Source organism: Papaver somniferum, chromosome 6, assembly GCF_003573695.1.
Source record: "Papaver somniferum cultivar HN1 chromosome 6, ASM357369v1, whole genome shotgun sequence".
NCBI classification, from domain to species: domain Eukaryota; kingdom Viridiplantae; phylum Streptophyta; class Magnoliopsida; order Ranunculales; family Papaveraceae; genus Papaver; species Papaver somniferum.
This window is the reverse complement of record NC_039363.1, coordinates 180,121,341-180,136,397: the sequence shown is the minus strand read 5'-3', so window position 1 is coordinate 180,136,397 and position 15,057 is coordinate 180,121,341. Positions and strand designations below refer to the sequence as shown.

The 15,057-nt window shown below is 38.9% G+C and overlaps 3 protein-coding genes across 5 annotated transcripts; all 3 read right to left on the bottom strand.

The window, feature by feature from the left end:
• Positions 1 to 139: 139 nt before the first annotated feature.
• Positions 140 to 8,576, bottom strand: LOC113290296 (probable LRR receptor-like serine/threonine-protein kinase At1g53440). Of its 3 annotated transcripts, XM_026539912.1 has the most exons (10): positions 8,448 to 8,576; positions 8,257 to 8,336; positions 7,871 to 7,960; positions 7,719 to 7,775; positions 7,472 to 7,578; positions 7,187 to 7,388; positions 6,858 to 7,110; positions 6,004 to 6,160; positions 5,246 to 5,843; positions 5,019 to 5,160 (listed from the first exon to the last, which is right to left on the bottom strand). In XM_026539912.1, exons 4-9 carry the CDS (start codon positions 7,750 to 7,752, stop codon positions 5,352 to 5,354), a joined length of 1,245 nt encoding a protein of 414 aa, XP_026395697.1. In that variant the 5' UTR covers positions 7,753 to 7,775; positions 7,871 to 7,960; positions 8,257 to 8,336; positions 8,448 to 8,576; the 3' UTR covers positions 5,019 to 5,160; positions 5,246 to 5,351. The 3 variants fall into 3 exon arrangements, with proteins under 3 accessions (XP_026395695.1, XP_026395697.1, XP_026395696.1); XM_026539911.1 differs by lacking the exon at positions 7,871 to 7,960; XM_026539910.1 differs by lacking the exons at positions 6,004 to 6,160; positions 6,858 to 7,110; positions 7,187 to 7,388; ... (3 more) ...; positions 8,257 to 8,336; positions 8,448 to 8,576 and adding exons at positions 140 to 857; positions 951 to 1,282; positions 1,386 to 1,934; ... (1 more) ...; positions 4,274 to 4,424; positions 4,608 to 4,848 and having other exon boundaries at positions 4,950 to 5,160; positions 5,246 to 5,517.
• Positions 358 to 2,075, bottom strand: LOC113291930 (polygalacturonase-like). Its single transcript, XM_026541411.1, has 3 exons — positions 2,071 to 2,075; positions 1,386 to 1,934; positions 358 to 1,282 (listed from the first exon to the last, which is right to left on the bottom strand). Exons 1-3 carry the CDS (start codon positions 2,073 to 2,075, stop codon positions 358 to 360), a joined length of 1,479 nt encoding a protein of 492 aa, XP_026397196.1.
• A 241-nt stretch (positions 8,577 to 8,817) lies between the features above and the next one.
• On the bottom strand, positions 8,818 to 12,089 carry LOC113290297 (probable folate-biopterin transporter 7). The gene is made up of 2 exons (XM_026539913.1): positions 11,084 to 12,089; positions 8,818 to 10,067 (listed from the first exon to the last, which is right to left on the bottom strand). The coding sequence occupies exons 1-2, from the start codon at positions 11,343 to 11,345 to the stop codon at positions 8,992 to 8,994; spliced, it is 1,338 nt and encodes a 445-aa protein (XP_026395698.1). The 5' UTR covers positions 11,346 to 12,089; the 3' UTR covers positions 8,818 to 8,991.
• Between the last annotated feature and the right edge of the window lie 2,968 nt (positions 12,090 to 15,057).

The following is a 15,057-nucleotide window of genomic DNA, read 5'->3' as shown; positions in this document are numbered from 1 at the left end:
CGCCTAGCGCCTAGGCACGCCTAAGCCGTCCAATGTGACAAAATACTGCTAATAAACATAAAATGGCTCTCATATGAGGCGCCCATATGAGACTTGTGCGCCTAGGCGAGCGCCTAGATCGCCTTTGACAAGTAATTCATGTCATTCACAGCGTAGAACGATTGAAAAGATAATGAGATGGCCAAAGTCTGGTGCCTAATGGCACGAGCTGGGAACACAAAGAGTAGCTGCTAATACACTGTTTTTGGCGCTTAGGTGTAGTAGGAGAGCACAATGGCCAACTCCATCCCAAGCTTATTACAGCTATTACAAATTACTGCTAGACAAAACTACAAACTGACCAACAACACTGCACTGCTACTCTGAGTAGGAACTAAAGCTGCGAATTGAAACATTATTCACTGTGGAGGGTTGGAAGTCAAAAGTGTTGACGTTCTTCCACAACGCGCTTTCCGACTGCCTGGCAATATTTATCCATCTCATAATCATGTTCTCAATAAGTAAACCATCAATGTGCTCCAATCTAATCCCAGCTGAAGAATGACCTCGGCCGCACCCACCTGATCCGTTTTCGACTTCAGCATTATCTGTCAAGTTTGTACTATAGTAAGTTAGATTGACATTCATGAACTTGATATTTCGCAGGACTGCTTCGCGTCTTGAACCACCAGATAAGACGACTCCCTTCTCAGAGTGAGCTGAAATGTTGATGAACCTCAGGTTAGAGATTCTCGATTTGGAGTCTTGTGAACAAGTGGTGATGTAAATTGGTTCAGCTCTTCTCCACAGATCTTGACTTGGATTCATGATTATTTTCGAGAAAGTTATTTTCGAGAAAGTTATATCGCTTGCCATTCCTGCATAGATGTATAAACAAAGGTATTTAACACTGGATATCTTTGGGCACCGGAAACAAGTAAAAACTAGATTATGAACAACGGAAACACTACCTCCTTCATGTAATTGCATTGTGATTCCTCGATGACAGTCGTCAATGTCTATGTTGTGAAACTTGATACCTTTGAAATCGAACCTGCTACCGCTTCCAAATTTGATAGCTGATAATTTAGTCCTCAGATAAGACTTTGTCACTGTTAAGTTATAAACGGGACCTCTGACTGTCTTCACAGTGATGGCATTGCCTCCGTTGTCGATAAAGATATCATTGATGAGAGTATTATTTGAATCCACTACATGTATTCCATGGTTGTGCGGGATATAAAAATGACTTTCTAAGGTTACACCATCTAGGATTGTGTTGTCACACCGTACTATGTGTAAGCTGCAAAGCGAGAAAAAACAGAAGACGATCTCATGGTGAGAAATACGGAAAATGGCTTGCGGAAATTGAAGTGACAAAGAGGGCAAGAGAGGGAGATACATACTTTGAAATAGCCGGAATTCTGAGTGTAATAGCAGAAATGTTGACGTTCCTGCAATCAAAAAATCCAGCCAGTCTCGGTCTGCATTTATCACCGTGACACACACCTGTTGTGTTCCAACTCTTCATGACACTCGCTTTCTCATCAAATTTTTCAATAAACTTTCTACCTTGACCATTAATCGTCCCACCAGTGATGCCAACATTTGTTGCGTTCTCGGCCAATATAACATACCATCTGTGTGGGTCTGTGGGATAATCCTCCATCCTCGTCCCACCATGAATCCTGGCGTTACCCAAGTTTAATACCACTCCTGATTTCAGAAAAAGTGTCCCAACTAAATATCTGCTTCTTGGAAATCTTACAGTACCACCACCAGCATCATGACATGCATCTATTGCTGCCTGAATTTGTTGTGTCTCGTAATTTTTTCCATCACCAACTGCACCGTAGTCAGTGACAGAGAAAACATTGTGTGCTGGTGGTCTACTCTTAGATTGGGTTACAAACAACAAGGTGAACACAAGTAGTAGAGAAAGAAGAACACCCATTCTGCGCAAAACAAAGTTATAAAATTTGAATCAAAATTCTATTAAGCAAAAACATATCATAAAATTTGCAACATAAATCACTTACAGTTGAGAAATTTCATGCAACTTAATAGATAGAGAGAAGAAGAGATTCTAACCTCATTTTTTTGTGATCAAGTCTCATCCACCACCACCACTACCACCAGACCTGCCACAAAGCCTTTTAAAGCTTGCAGTAAAGAGTGTCAGGAAGACTAAACCAAATGGAACAATAAGTTAGTTGTGCATCCAGGGTTGAGATTAAGTTTGATAGCTTCTCACCTTTTTATAATGGATCATCAACGGCTGAATTGAGATATCACATGGTGTAGAGTGCACATAATGGGGACAAAAAAAGTTAAGATGGATAGATCATGTTGAGATGGATTCCTTTGTTTTTCTTCCAAAGAGGTGGAAAATTACAAAAGACATCATCCAAACTAGTACACAATCTTGTTCTAGCTAAAACATCTACATGCCAACTTCCTAGAAGTAACCTAAAAGTAATGCCACACTTTGAGCTCAGAGCTTCAATTATTGGTCATGGAAGACCAACCTGCCCATATACACCCAATGACACTCTTAGAGCACACACCCTTGGTCAAAAGCAAACAGGCAGCAGCTTGACTAGAATTTTTTGCATCAGCTTGGTATGTCTCGGTGTGGTGATATTAGCCTTTGTGGCTAATGCATCCATATCGAACAGGCTGCAGCTTAGTTTTAATTCAAATGTCTTGATCAACAATCAGCTTTCGGTAAATTATAATGTAGAATTTTCTCCTATAGGAGTTACAAAACTCATAGAGACTTCTTCATAATAGACTAATATCGTGGGGTGCTAATGTCAAATCTTACAGATCTGTTGATGTACTTGCAATAAATTGACTAATTTTGAGAGCTGTATCAAGCAACAAACTGAGATTGAATTTAGAAAAGCTGCTCAAAACCTTCCTGGGCTCATCTTAGTTTTCCGCTGCGCCAACAATGAGTACAAGCAACTAATATGAACCTAGTTTTGTTTCTTAGCCTTCATCTTCAGCTTACAATTCAAGGCTATGTGACCGAAAGTACAACAATTTTCACACCTTAAGGGTCTCCAGTCATATTCCAAGTTCAGATGATACTCCATTCCTTTCACTAGAATTCGCAAAGACTCTGGCAATGGTTTATCAGCATCAAATTCTATACAAAGCATGGCATAAGCTAATTGCTCTTTGTTCTGGGTCTTCCGATCAGCATACAGAGGAGTTCCCAGTCCACTCCCAACTTTACTGAGAACAGGAGGAGTCCAAAAGAAGAGTGGTAGGTTGTAAATCTTAACCCAGATCGGAAGAGATTCCATGCCAATTCTTTCAACCATCAACTTCCAATCCCATTCTTTCAGAATCAATTGCCTTTGTCTTATTTTCCGGAGGTTTGCTGATTCTAAAATTCTCATCTTCTCTTCAGCGCAACTGAATTGAAATATAAAGTACCCATTTTCTATAGTGAACACACAAAAATCTCCTTTTACTTCCCAGAGCTTTTCAACCATTTTTAGGTCCATGCTGAACGGGACATCTTCATCAACAAAAAAACCTACTAAAGAATTCTCCCATTCATCGCATACAGCTCTGAACTCTTCATCCGAAAATTCAATATGAAGTTTTCCTTCTTCAAAGAAGGGTTTAAAAAGTTCAAGCTTGCTTTCCACTCCCCTTTTTCTGTATGTATCCTTAGAAATTGAAGAAGTTTGCGGCTCAACATCCAATCCCAATAGCTCCGCTGATGCAACAGTCACTTGGCTTAATGGCACTCCACTGAAATCAAGATGGAGTTCAATATCTTTACTGATTTCATCCATTGCTGGTACACCATTTGAGGAAGAACCTGCGGAAGCCCCATCACTGTAGTCAAGCACATCATTTGAGGAAACAGCATTGCCGTGGTGCATTGTAGTGCTGCTTAAGTTGTGGAATGATATATCAGCAATATTCGCTGTAGAGTCAATTCTTGTTGTGCAGTTTGAGTTAGAACATACGATTGCCATAATGTCCACTACTTCTGACATAGTAGGCCTTAACTTCGGATCATAATTAGTACATAAGATTGCCAAATTTAACACTTTCTCCGCTTCTTTCACTGGAATGTTCATCCTCATGTCTTGATCAAATATCCCTACAAGATCTCCCTTTTTTTGTAAATCACAGGCCTGTAATCACATTCCAACTTTATACCGTTAAATTGCAAATGTACATCTTGTAATATTATTCTTAATTGCAAATTTAAGACCATCTTTTCTTTCTTTTCTATACAGAGAGATGAAAAAAGAAATCAACTTACCAGATCTAGAAGGGAAATGCTTTCATGCTTTGTCTTCCACTGAATTCTATTTTTTCCAGTCATGAGTTCAAGCGTGACTATTCCAAAGCTGTATACATCTATTTTCTCAGATACTGTTCCTTGCATCACATATTCAGGGGCCATATATCCTCTGTTGATAAAGAAAAATAGAAATAGAATTAGTAGGCTAGGCGACTAGGTGTATTGTTGCTCCCGTTAGAAACATGTAAGGAAAGAATAATGAAACAACCGAGTATTGGCTTCATTAAAATCCTAGATATGTTCCAATACAATTCGGATTCCACCTGAATAAATATATGTTTGTTTTACTTACACTGTTCCTGCAAGACCAGTCTTAATATGTGAGATTTCTCTGTTGTAATGCATGATTAACCCAAAATCTGATATCCTGGGATTAAGATCTTTATCAAGCAAGATATTTGAAAGTTTAATATCTCTGTGAACAATCTTCATTTTGGAGTTGTCAGAATGCAGATATGCAAGACCCTTCGCTATTCCTATGAAAATTCTAAGTTTTGCTGGCCAACTAAGCTTGTTCTTCAAATTCACTGGACCTGGAAACCATCAACTTTTATCTATCAGCGAGCATAACTGAATTTCCATGAGTTAATAGATCAGTATTGAAGCTAACCATAACAGTGCAGTAATGATTTACCAAATAAAGCTTTATTTAGACATCCATTTTCCATGTATTCGTATACTAGTAAGTGTTGGTCGTTTTCTGCACAATGTCCCAACAATCTAATAATATTTGGGTGTCTCAAGGTAGATACAGTGTTTACTTCATTCAAAAACTCTACTTTGCCTTGGTCAGATTCCAGGGATAGTTGCTTCACTGCAATCGTCCTTCCATTAGGAACCATACCCTGTTCAGTTGAATCTTTTTTTGATCAGTGTAAAGCAAATAAGATATTCTAAGAAGTAGAAAATAGAAAAAAGAAGGATGTGGACCTTGTAAACTGAACCAGAAGAACCTTGACCAATCTTATTTGCTGGGCTGAAATTTCTGGTCGCAACCTCAATATACCTAAAACTAAATGTTGCGGTTTCATATGGCTCATGTGTTTCTGGTCGCATACTCAACTTTATCATTCTCTTCTCCTCTTTCACTTAAAAATTCCTCTAAATCAGAAACAAAATCATTATGAACTTCAGGAAGAGTGTTGTCTTCCTTTACCTTTGATGCATCTTGATACGGTAAAGCTCCATCACCACCCTTACCATCCCAGTCATCGTTAGAGTTATAAACATACCCATCGCGCTTCAGCATTGTATATGATGAAATTCTCCTTGCACTTTCAATCTCAGACATGACCTCCTCACAACTGATTGTTGTCATATGGAGTGGATCAACTGGAGGGGTCTTCATTGTAGTGTTTCCTTCAAGAATGTTCACTACTTCTGACATGGAAGGCCTCAACTCTGGCGATTCATTAGTACATAACATTGCCAAAGCCAATAACATGGTTGCTTCTTTCACTGAATTGCTCGACGCCAAGTCTTCATCAATCAGCGACATAAGCTCTCCCTTCTGATGTAAATCCTTGGCCTATAATCCCAACCCAAATCTTTTGAGTCAAACTGCGAGAAAGGATAAAAGCAAGATAGGAAGAAAAACATAAATTATATATACGTAGCAGTTAATATGTTATGATACCTCAATCATCAAAACATTTCTTACGTGAGAATTCCAATTAATCGTCACTTACCAGGTCTACAAGTAATAGATCCTCATCATTGGCGAGTCTTTTCAAATCAAAAGATTTCCTTTCTGTTGAAAGTACAAGTATGGAAACTCCAAAGCTGAATACGTCAGCCTTTTCTGTAATTAAACCTCTAGTCAAATACTCCGGGGCATCATATCCTCTGGCGGTGAAGAAAATTGAAAATTGCTGTTTAGATTTTATTCTTCTTGAATAGATGCATGAAAATTAGCTAATTAGGATTTTAATCCATAATATGCTACTCGCTAAATTCTGCATCTTCTCTGGGGGACTCGAGTTGAGGTACTAGGGTCTGAAGTATGGGAGAAGTGCTAGCATGCAGCTCTTTAAGAATGAATATACAATGGATGCGATCCATAGTACGGGTCGACTGTATTCTAAGATCAATGGGTGGTATAGGGTGCTGCAGCGTGTATCTACCTTATGGAGCATGATAAAAAAAAATTAACACGACATGCAACCTTTCATTATCAACGGTCGATTTTCAAATCGGCAGATGGTGAAGTTAATTAGATGTCAAACAAACAACTTATGCCAGGAAATGTGCTAATATTTCGTGAGAGTGTAAGACAAAATTAAAAATTGTCCTATGAAAAAAATGAGCATCTAATCATCTTACACTTGGCTTTGTGGAAAAAATAGCATCGAAAAAGTAAGATATAGTATCATTTTAACAATGTCAATCAAGCCTTCTCATACTTAGAAGCATATCGAAGCATTTAAGAATTCAAATTATGAAGTCATCCATGCTCTGTTTAGATGCTTATTGCTGAAGCAGTGATGACAATATACATCTAGAACATTTGTAAATCAAGTATATATATGTATAAATATCTTACATTGCATATGCTCCCCCCACTGCAGTGGTGCAGTGCGTGTCATCTGCTCCAAAAAGCTTCGTTAAACCGAAATAAGATATCTTGGGATCAAGAAATTTATCAAGAAAGATACTTCGGGGCTGAATATCTATGTGAACAATTATGGCTTTTGAATTATCCTTGTGATGTAGGAATGCAAGACCATTTGCTAATCCAAGGCATATCCTCATTTTGGTGTGCCAATTGAGCCTCTTTCTCAAATTTTCATTATCACCTGCAAAAATATTCTATCAATTGTAACTACAACTTGCTTTGTGCAGAAGTTCAGTAATAACTGTTTTCTGCCTTACCGGATAATGCGTTACTCAAGGAGCCGTTTTCCATGTACTCATATACTAGTAACCGTTGTTTGTTCTCAGTACACTGTCCAAGCAATCTAACAATATTTGGGTGTCTGAATGTTGATAGAAACTTCACTTCGTTTTTGAATACATAATCTTCACACTCATCTAATTGTTTCACAGTAATTTTCATCCCATCTGGAAGAACTCCCTGTTAGATTATAACTAGTCAAGATAACAACACAAATGCTAATCTAAAGGTACAAAATTAGAGAGAAAGCCAAAGCACTAGACCTTGTAAAGTCCTTTCCAATGACTAATCCTATTTGCTGGATTGAAATTCTGAGTGGCAGCCTTTATGAGTTTCAAAGTGAAATACCCACTTTCAAATTCCTCATGTTCTATCATTAAATAAAAAAAATAGTGAAAAGCAATAAGCATTATGAGTTTGGGTAAATAAATTCTATAAAGATCATCATAAGAATTTACAAAATTGTGATAATAGCAAGTTTGAATTAGTGTTATACACATGTATCCCTACCGTTAAATCGATCAGCTCCAATAATATTGACCATATTTTACTTATTTCAGCTGAACCCTAAAAATTGAAAGAAATAATCAGTGATCAGGGATGAGATAAACCCCTGTTACAAGAACAAAATGAGAAGAAAGAACAAGGGTGGAAGAACCAACTTGGAAAGTTAATGATGAAACATAGACTTGAATTCAAAAGTGAGGCAGAGCCTTTCATTTTATAGTTGACCGACCTTCTACACGATGGTCCTACAAATAAAAGTTACGGGTTTTTTTGTCAAAAGAATTTTAAGAGCGATTTTCATCTCTAAGCAATCTCTTTTGGAAAAAATAAAAAATCTCAATGCAATCTAATAGACTTGTTAAAATTGGAACTTCTCAACTAAAATTTTATCGAGATGACATGGATGGGATTTTTTTCTTTGAAACAATTTATCGAACACCCTGTCAGCGAGCTTAAACTGTAAAGCAGAAAGTATCAAGCTCTAATAATTCAGCAATTCATTAACAAAAACACTCATTTCAATAATTTCTAGAGAAATTACCAAGATCAGTAGTTCCCCTAGACAGGTATCTAAACATCTTTCTTTTGGGATTACTCCTCTCCACAGTTCCCACATTTAATCTACATTGAAAATCAAAAATTAATACATTAGTGATGCATACTGAAGAACAAGAACCCCAAAAAGAAAGAAACAGTAAACCCTAACTTTTGTAATGAGAAAGGAAATCAGACCTTGACAAAGGGAAAGTTAACATAATCGAAACCAACTTGAGGTTGAAGATCGATTGGATTATCAAGTTCAGCGGTGATCGTCGACATCAAGTTCACCACTTTTACTGTTTCTCAGATGACAAAACTTTGAACTTTAAAAACGAAAGGTGGACATTTTAATCGGACCACACTCTTGCACGACTCGGGTGAGAGAGTCTAACAGCCGTTTGGGCAGTATGGTAATATTTGTAAAAGTTAAAAACATAATCGCAAATGCCACGACTCGGTCATAGAAAGTAAAATGGACAGGTCAACGCCGGTCAAATACAGTCAATGAATATCCCGACCGAGTGTCGGACACGAATATTTGGTATCAGCAGCAGCAGCAGCAACAACAACAAAAACCACGTGGTCCTTTCTGAAACTCAAGCTGGGTCTCGTTCTTTTTACATGAGAATCTTGATGTATAAAGAAAATACAACAAGAAAACTAAAGTACCAACATTCGCTGTAATGTTCAGCAATGTACTGAATTTCACCATTTTTTTGCCTCCAGATCTGGCTAGCTAGTTTTTCTTCTTGTTCTTTTGCTTCTGTACTTGCGATGACTTAGTGTCACTGTGGACCCATGATGAGAAAAAGAGTGGCAGAACTGTACACGCAGCTTGTATGACAATGGCTTTCGGCAACCCTGAGAAATCTTCACCGGTGACTCCAGTGTACGATGCAAGTGCAACACCCAAATATCCACTTACAATCATAGCTAAGGCAATGGCTGACATTACAAAAGCCATTAAAGAACCTTCACAGCCCCTTGGGCAAAGCTGAGCTATGAGAACAGTGAAAGGAAGTGCCTTAAATAGAAGTAGAATTTCCAATAACCCGGAGAAGATCACGACGTAAACTGAATTTGGAATTCCCATTTTCAGATATGTGCCATTCACGAATAAAACATCAGATAGCATGAGTGCGCCTGTTGTTGCTTGGACCATCGACATTAACTTCCTTGGAGAGACCGATTTCAATTTTGCATTGTATACTGAACCCCATACAAGCATACCCAATTGTCCAAATACTTTGGAGATTCCCAATACAGATGAATCAAGTTTCAAATGTTGTGTTTGGTAGAAAAACATTGTTCCTGTCAAGATCGGGACAACAGCAAAAGATGCTGCAAACCATGCTATGGAGTAAGCAATATCTGGTCTTCGTAATGCTAATGAAAGTTCTGAAAGTTGCTTACGAATCCCTGAGCTTGACGAACTCTTTGGGAGGTTGAGTGATTTCTCGCGAACTGCTACAGTTACGAAGAACTGGAAAACAAGTAGAATGCCAAACGAAAGAAACATAAATTGAGGCGAGTATTTCTTAATAACCATTCCACCAAGAAGGTTACCGAGGACTCCACCAACAGAAACACACATCCATACAAATGATTGAAGCTGGCCGGACGAAGATGATGTTTCAGATTTTTTTGAAGTTGTAGGTACTTTACCAGACTCAGCAACTAGGGCATCGTTTGCAACCTCGACGACTGAAGCACCGAGGTTGCTAAGAAGGAGAAACAACGATATAACGGAGACAGACATTGTTGACGGTGGAAGTAGGGCTATTGCCAGCCATGACAATGCTTGCAACAACACTGCAGTAAAGCTTAAGCAAATTCAGCAATCAAAAGAAGAAGAAAAACTGCTAAGAGAAAACATGATATATAATATAATATAATATATGCTGAATAACGAAGTAGCATTGCTTTCTCCAAATGAGTGTGAGGTAATATTTGTTTTATGTGATTGATTCTAACTCAAGAACAAGTTAAGTAGGCTGTCTATGCAGTGGCCAATATCCAACTAACTCAGGTTCATTTTTTAAAAAGGGAGAAAATCAACTTCAAGTGCAATTTGAACATGGTTAGCTTTACCCCCAAAACTAAGACTGGAATTCCTTAACCCGGGAGAGACCCATTCTCAAAGCAGGAACAGTAAGTAGTAAACAAACTAACCGATTATAGTGCCAACACCTTTATGAAATGTCCCTAATCAAAAGGGTTATAACTAACTAAGATATCATCCTGACAAGTTAGAACTATCGGGAGGAATATCACCCAAATAATGAAAGTCAACTCTAGAGGTTCTAGCTTTCTAACCCAGATTATGGCCCAACTCAAGTGTTTAATCTCTAAAATTAGACTTGATTTTCAAATAACGAATGACACTTGGTAAATGCATCACAGTTTATTTGTTGAGTGGTGCTGAATCCTGATAGTGCTTGTTTCTTTCTGTATTATTTTGCTGTTAACTTTACTTCATGGAAACAGTAAAAGGATGCTGTTTTGTTTCCTTACAGTTTGTGTCATATACAAGACGTATACCGACCTCACCTATCACTAAAATATAGATTCTAGACTTCTAACTGACTACACGTAAACTAAACCCCATAACCACGTACGAGTCACAACTCAAAAATATCCAACCCAAAGGAAAAAAGAAAAGCAGATCAAGATATTCATTCTGGATACTAAAATCAAATTAAGGTGTCTAATCTCTCAGAATCAAATTAGAGAGGCAGATTAAAGAAATACAGTAAGTAAAGCAAATTAATCTAAGGCTAATTTTAATTTGGAGAAAAAAATTGGAGAAAGAGAAATCATGATCATACCTCCAATGGCGATGTATGGAATCCTGTGTTGTCCATTGATGTAAACAGCATCAGAAATGACACCATAGAGAGGTTTACCAACCATAGGAAGATTAGCAGAATTCATTAGAATCTGAAGACTAGAAGGATCGAGATGTAGACCGTCTTTTAGATAGAAATTCACAGCCATCCATGGAAAGCATCTTAATCCCTGTACCCAATATCCAAACCCTAGAATCTTCTTAAGAAGTGAATTCTTACTTCCTCCATCATCCGACACCATTTCTATTAGTTTCTCTTTCTATCAATTTCGTTTTCAGAGAACAGAAGAAATGAAGAAGAAGGAGAAGGAGAAAAAAGACGAAAGACAAAAGAAAAAGGAGATTTAAAAGGAAAAAAGAGAGAGAGGATGTTCTGATTCCTGGAAAAGTGACACGTACCTGACCATTTAGTGTAAAAAAGAGTGAGACCCAATGACCAATCATATGGTTTAATGTATTATTTGAGGTGATTTTGCATTGTAGGCATTTGACAAAATGACTCAAAGGGACTTTGTAAAACTGAAGTGGGTTAAGTGATCTTCAGCAATTTAACAACCATCCAGTAGAAGGGTCCAGGAGCAACCAATTTGTATTTTTGTTCTGACATTGCAATACTGTGACTGAGCCAGTCTCATGCACCACCATTAAAGAATTCTCCCAGTCATCGCATACAGCTCTAAACTCTTCATCCAGAAATTCTCCTTGAGGGTTCAAAGAATTCAAGCTTACTGTGTACTCCCTTTTGGTTGTCTGTATCCCTAGAAATTGAAGGAGTTTGAGGCTTAACATTCAATCCCAGTGGCTCTGTCGACATAATAGTCACTTGGCTTAATGGCATATACATATATCACTTTTCCTGACTTCACCAACGGCAATACTTCCATTGGAAGTGAAATCACGACGGAATCCAATATCTGTACTGATTTCATCCACTTCTGGTACAACACTAGAGGAAGAACCTGTAGCAGCCCCGTCATTCGAGGAAACAGCACTGTTGTAGTGCATTGTGGTACTGCTTAATTTGTGGCTTGATATGTTAGCAATGTTCGTTGAAGAGTCGATTCTTGTTGTGTAGTCTGAGTGTTAGTCCAGAAATCTCATTTGCTGGATTGAAATTTTAACAGCACGTTTTATGAGTTTCAAAGTGGAATCTCCACTTTTTTATGGATCGTCGTCTTCTATGACTAGATCAAAAACAATAAAGCAAATGAGTTTATGAGTTCGGAATCTTTGGATAAATGAATGCTATAAAGATCGTTATAAGAATTTATGGAACTCTGATAATATAGAGTTTAAACTAATGATATATGTAGTTGCATGTTCTCTGACTACTACGTCCAAGTGAAATTGAAGACTAAAAACTACTAAACATACAAGATTTAATATGAACAAGATGTAAAGTGCATGAAATGTAAAGATTGACACAAGCATATAACGTGGTTCGGCCATGAAGACCTACGTCCACGGAAAGAAGATGTTTTCTTATTGATTATAAGGTCTTATCCTTGAAAGTGTTACAGATCTCTTCTAGATTTCTCACTTTCTCTCTATCTAAATCTCTCTCAGGAATTCTCTGTAGAAAGACCATCTAGGATTACATAAGTTGTCCATCTCCTTGTACATGGACTGGTATATATACACAAAATAAAACTCGTGGTGGCCTGATCGTCCGAGTTGGGTGAGCTTTCATCCATCGCTATGGCTTCCTCGGACTGGTTCTATATTGTCCCTCGTGATGGCTTGTTTGGTTCTCCCTCCGAGTTATCTCGCTCTCCCTTGGATCGTGCTGCCCTTCTGTGGAGAACCTTGTGCTTTATCACCTCGGGGTCGTAGTATAGATCGTCCGAGCCTTCCGTCACGATGCAGAACTACCCATGTATTGTTCTTATCCTTCATTAAATGCGATCTTGCTTTTTAGACTTGACCGTCTTAGCAGATTAGACCTTTACTCACACGCGTCATTCATGTGACGCTTGTGCGCAGTTGCCTCGACTGAGACAAACTCTCCTTTTCAGAGGCTGATTCGATGCTTCTATTACATCATTTTATCATGTATTCATCCCTTGAGATGTTGACACGTGGCCATCAGGTATTTTACCCACACATTTTGCTAATTTTCTTTGCAACTTTCCGAGGGCATGATGGGAAGAAAATTATGTAACCGTCCCACCTTTTTCGCCACGTCCATGATTTCCGCCACGTCTACACTTTTTGTGCGCTTTTACCCACTGGACTTGAGGCGCCGGTTGGTGGTCCTTTGGTTTCTTATAAAATCTTTTGGGAGGAGAGAATGTCGCCTTTAACATCACTTTTCAGAGTTCAGAACTTTTTCATTCTTTCTCTTCTTTGTCTCTTACTGTTTCTTCTTAACTTCTTGTCTCCTATAAAGAGATTTATAATGTCTGGGAGGAACTCCCCATCTCGCTCCTCAAGACGGTATGGTCCCTTTTCCTTTTTTATTTTGTTTTGTCCGATGGTTTTCATCGTTTTTTGGATTCTGTAAACATCCTGTTTGTTGGTATCAATGATTCTTGTCATTGCTCCATCTTCTTTTTGGGTTCTATGATCATCATAGTCGTTTTGACTGATGATCGTCCCCTTTCTTCTCCGGCTGTGAAGTTTTACAGTCATTGTCGCTGGTTGTTCTTACCGGTGAACGTTGGTTTTGTTTTGTTTGTCATTGTTCTAACCTCTTTTTCTTTTTTGCTGTTTGCTGTTTAGCTATACTGGGAAAGCTACGATGAGAAACCCGAGTTCCGACCATCCCTCCGGCCTGTCTGATGATGCGTTTTTGGAATCGGCGAAGGTTAGGCATCGTCTCCAACAGTTTCAAATTTCTTTTGCCACTCATGAGGGTCAGTTTGGTGTTCTTTCAAATGAACTTTTGGAGAGAAACCCATGTGGTCCTAATGAGATCATTGTTGCAGTGTGTCAACTTGACGTCGGTCTTCGTCTTCCTCTGTACCGTCCGCTGAATCCCTTCCAGTACGAGATATTATGCAAGCTCGATCCTCAGCGAGCCATATATCAACCAAATGGTAATTTCTATCGGATCGCCCGAGAGTGCAATCACTGAAGCCAAGGTAAGGTTTCCCAGCACGAGTTGAATTAGTTCGTCGCCGCTCAGAGGGAGTTATACACTTCTGATACTTTCGTGGAGAACTATTGGTGTCACCAGTCTGATACTATGATGGATTTGGAGTTGGGATTTCTTGAACTCGGAGAGGCGTTCGAGGCCTTATGAGTGATTTGGATCCTCCTGTTTCCACCCAACGTACGCTTCGTAAGACTCACGATCCCAAGTGGCTTGTTGCTCCTATTCGAGTTGTGGGGCCTTACATTTATGGTTGGGATGAAATTGGTAACGTTCTTCCTTGTATCCCTGAGATGCATGCTCATCTGCCCGCCTACAGGCCTTGAGAGCTTAAATGGGTCGTTTCTCGTAGGCGTTTGTCTCAGTCTGCTCGGGCTACTGAGGATGCTAAGGTAAAAAATATAGTTGATGGTTCTGGGCCATCGAATGCTCCTACTGGTGTGGTCGAGCATGCCATGGAAGTGGATGTTGATGCTTTATTTGGTGAGAATGAAGTATTGGATGTTACTGATTCATTCTTTGAGGATCTTGACCAACCTTTGTTGGATGATCCTACCGACCCTGGTGCCGCATTTGGATCGGAAATGAGTCTGCCCCAGGCGAGGGATATCTCTGAAAAGGGTGCTCGTGTTGGTGGTGAGGAGGTAAGCAGTGGTCTCGTTGTAGCTCCGAGTGGCGGTGGTGCTCCAAGTTGTTTATGGGTGAAAATCGTTTCTGCCGATTTTGGTAATTCCGGTAAGTGAGTGAGAAACAAATCTAAACCCTAAACAAATGTAATGCACGTGAGTACTTTAGATTCGAGAGATCAATCTGTACAACTCCGGCCTAAACCAAGATATGGCCGTTCCGGATTTGCTTCA

What these genes read in the sequence shown, in the direction of transcription:
- LOC113291930 (XM_026541411.1), bottom strand. An exon ending in AGAATTCCGGCTATTTCAAA is followed by an intron (nt 1,283 to 1,385) that starts GTATGTATCTCC and finishes CTCGCTTTGCAG; the next exon opens with CTTACACATAGTACGGTGTG.
- LOC113290296 (XM_026539910.1), bottom strand. Translation starts at nt 5,386, where the DNA reads ATGATAAAGTTGAGTATGCGACCAGAAACACATGAGCCATATGAAACC. An exon ending in TCTAAATAAAGCTTTATTTG is followed by an intron (nt 4,849 to 4,949) that starts GTAAATCATTAC and finishes GATGGTTTCCAG; the next exon opens with GTCCAGTGAATTTGAAGAAC. An exon ending in ACTGGTCTTGCAGGAACAGT is followed by an intron (nt 4,425 to 4,607) that starts GTAAGTAAAACA and finishes CTTTATCAACAG; the next exon opens with AGGATATATGGCCCCTGAAT.
- LOC113290297 (XM_026539913.1), bottom strand. Translation starts at nt 11,345, where the DNA reads ATGGTGTCGGATGATGGAGGAAGTAAGAATTCACTTCTTAAGAAGATT. An exon ending in TCCATACATCGCCATTGGAG is followed by an intron (nt 10,068 to 11,083) that starts GTATGATCATGA and finishes GCTTTACTGCAG; the next exon opens with TGTTGTTGCAAGCATTGTCA.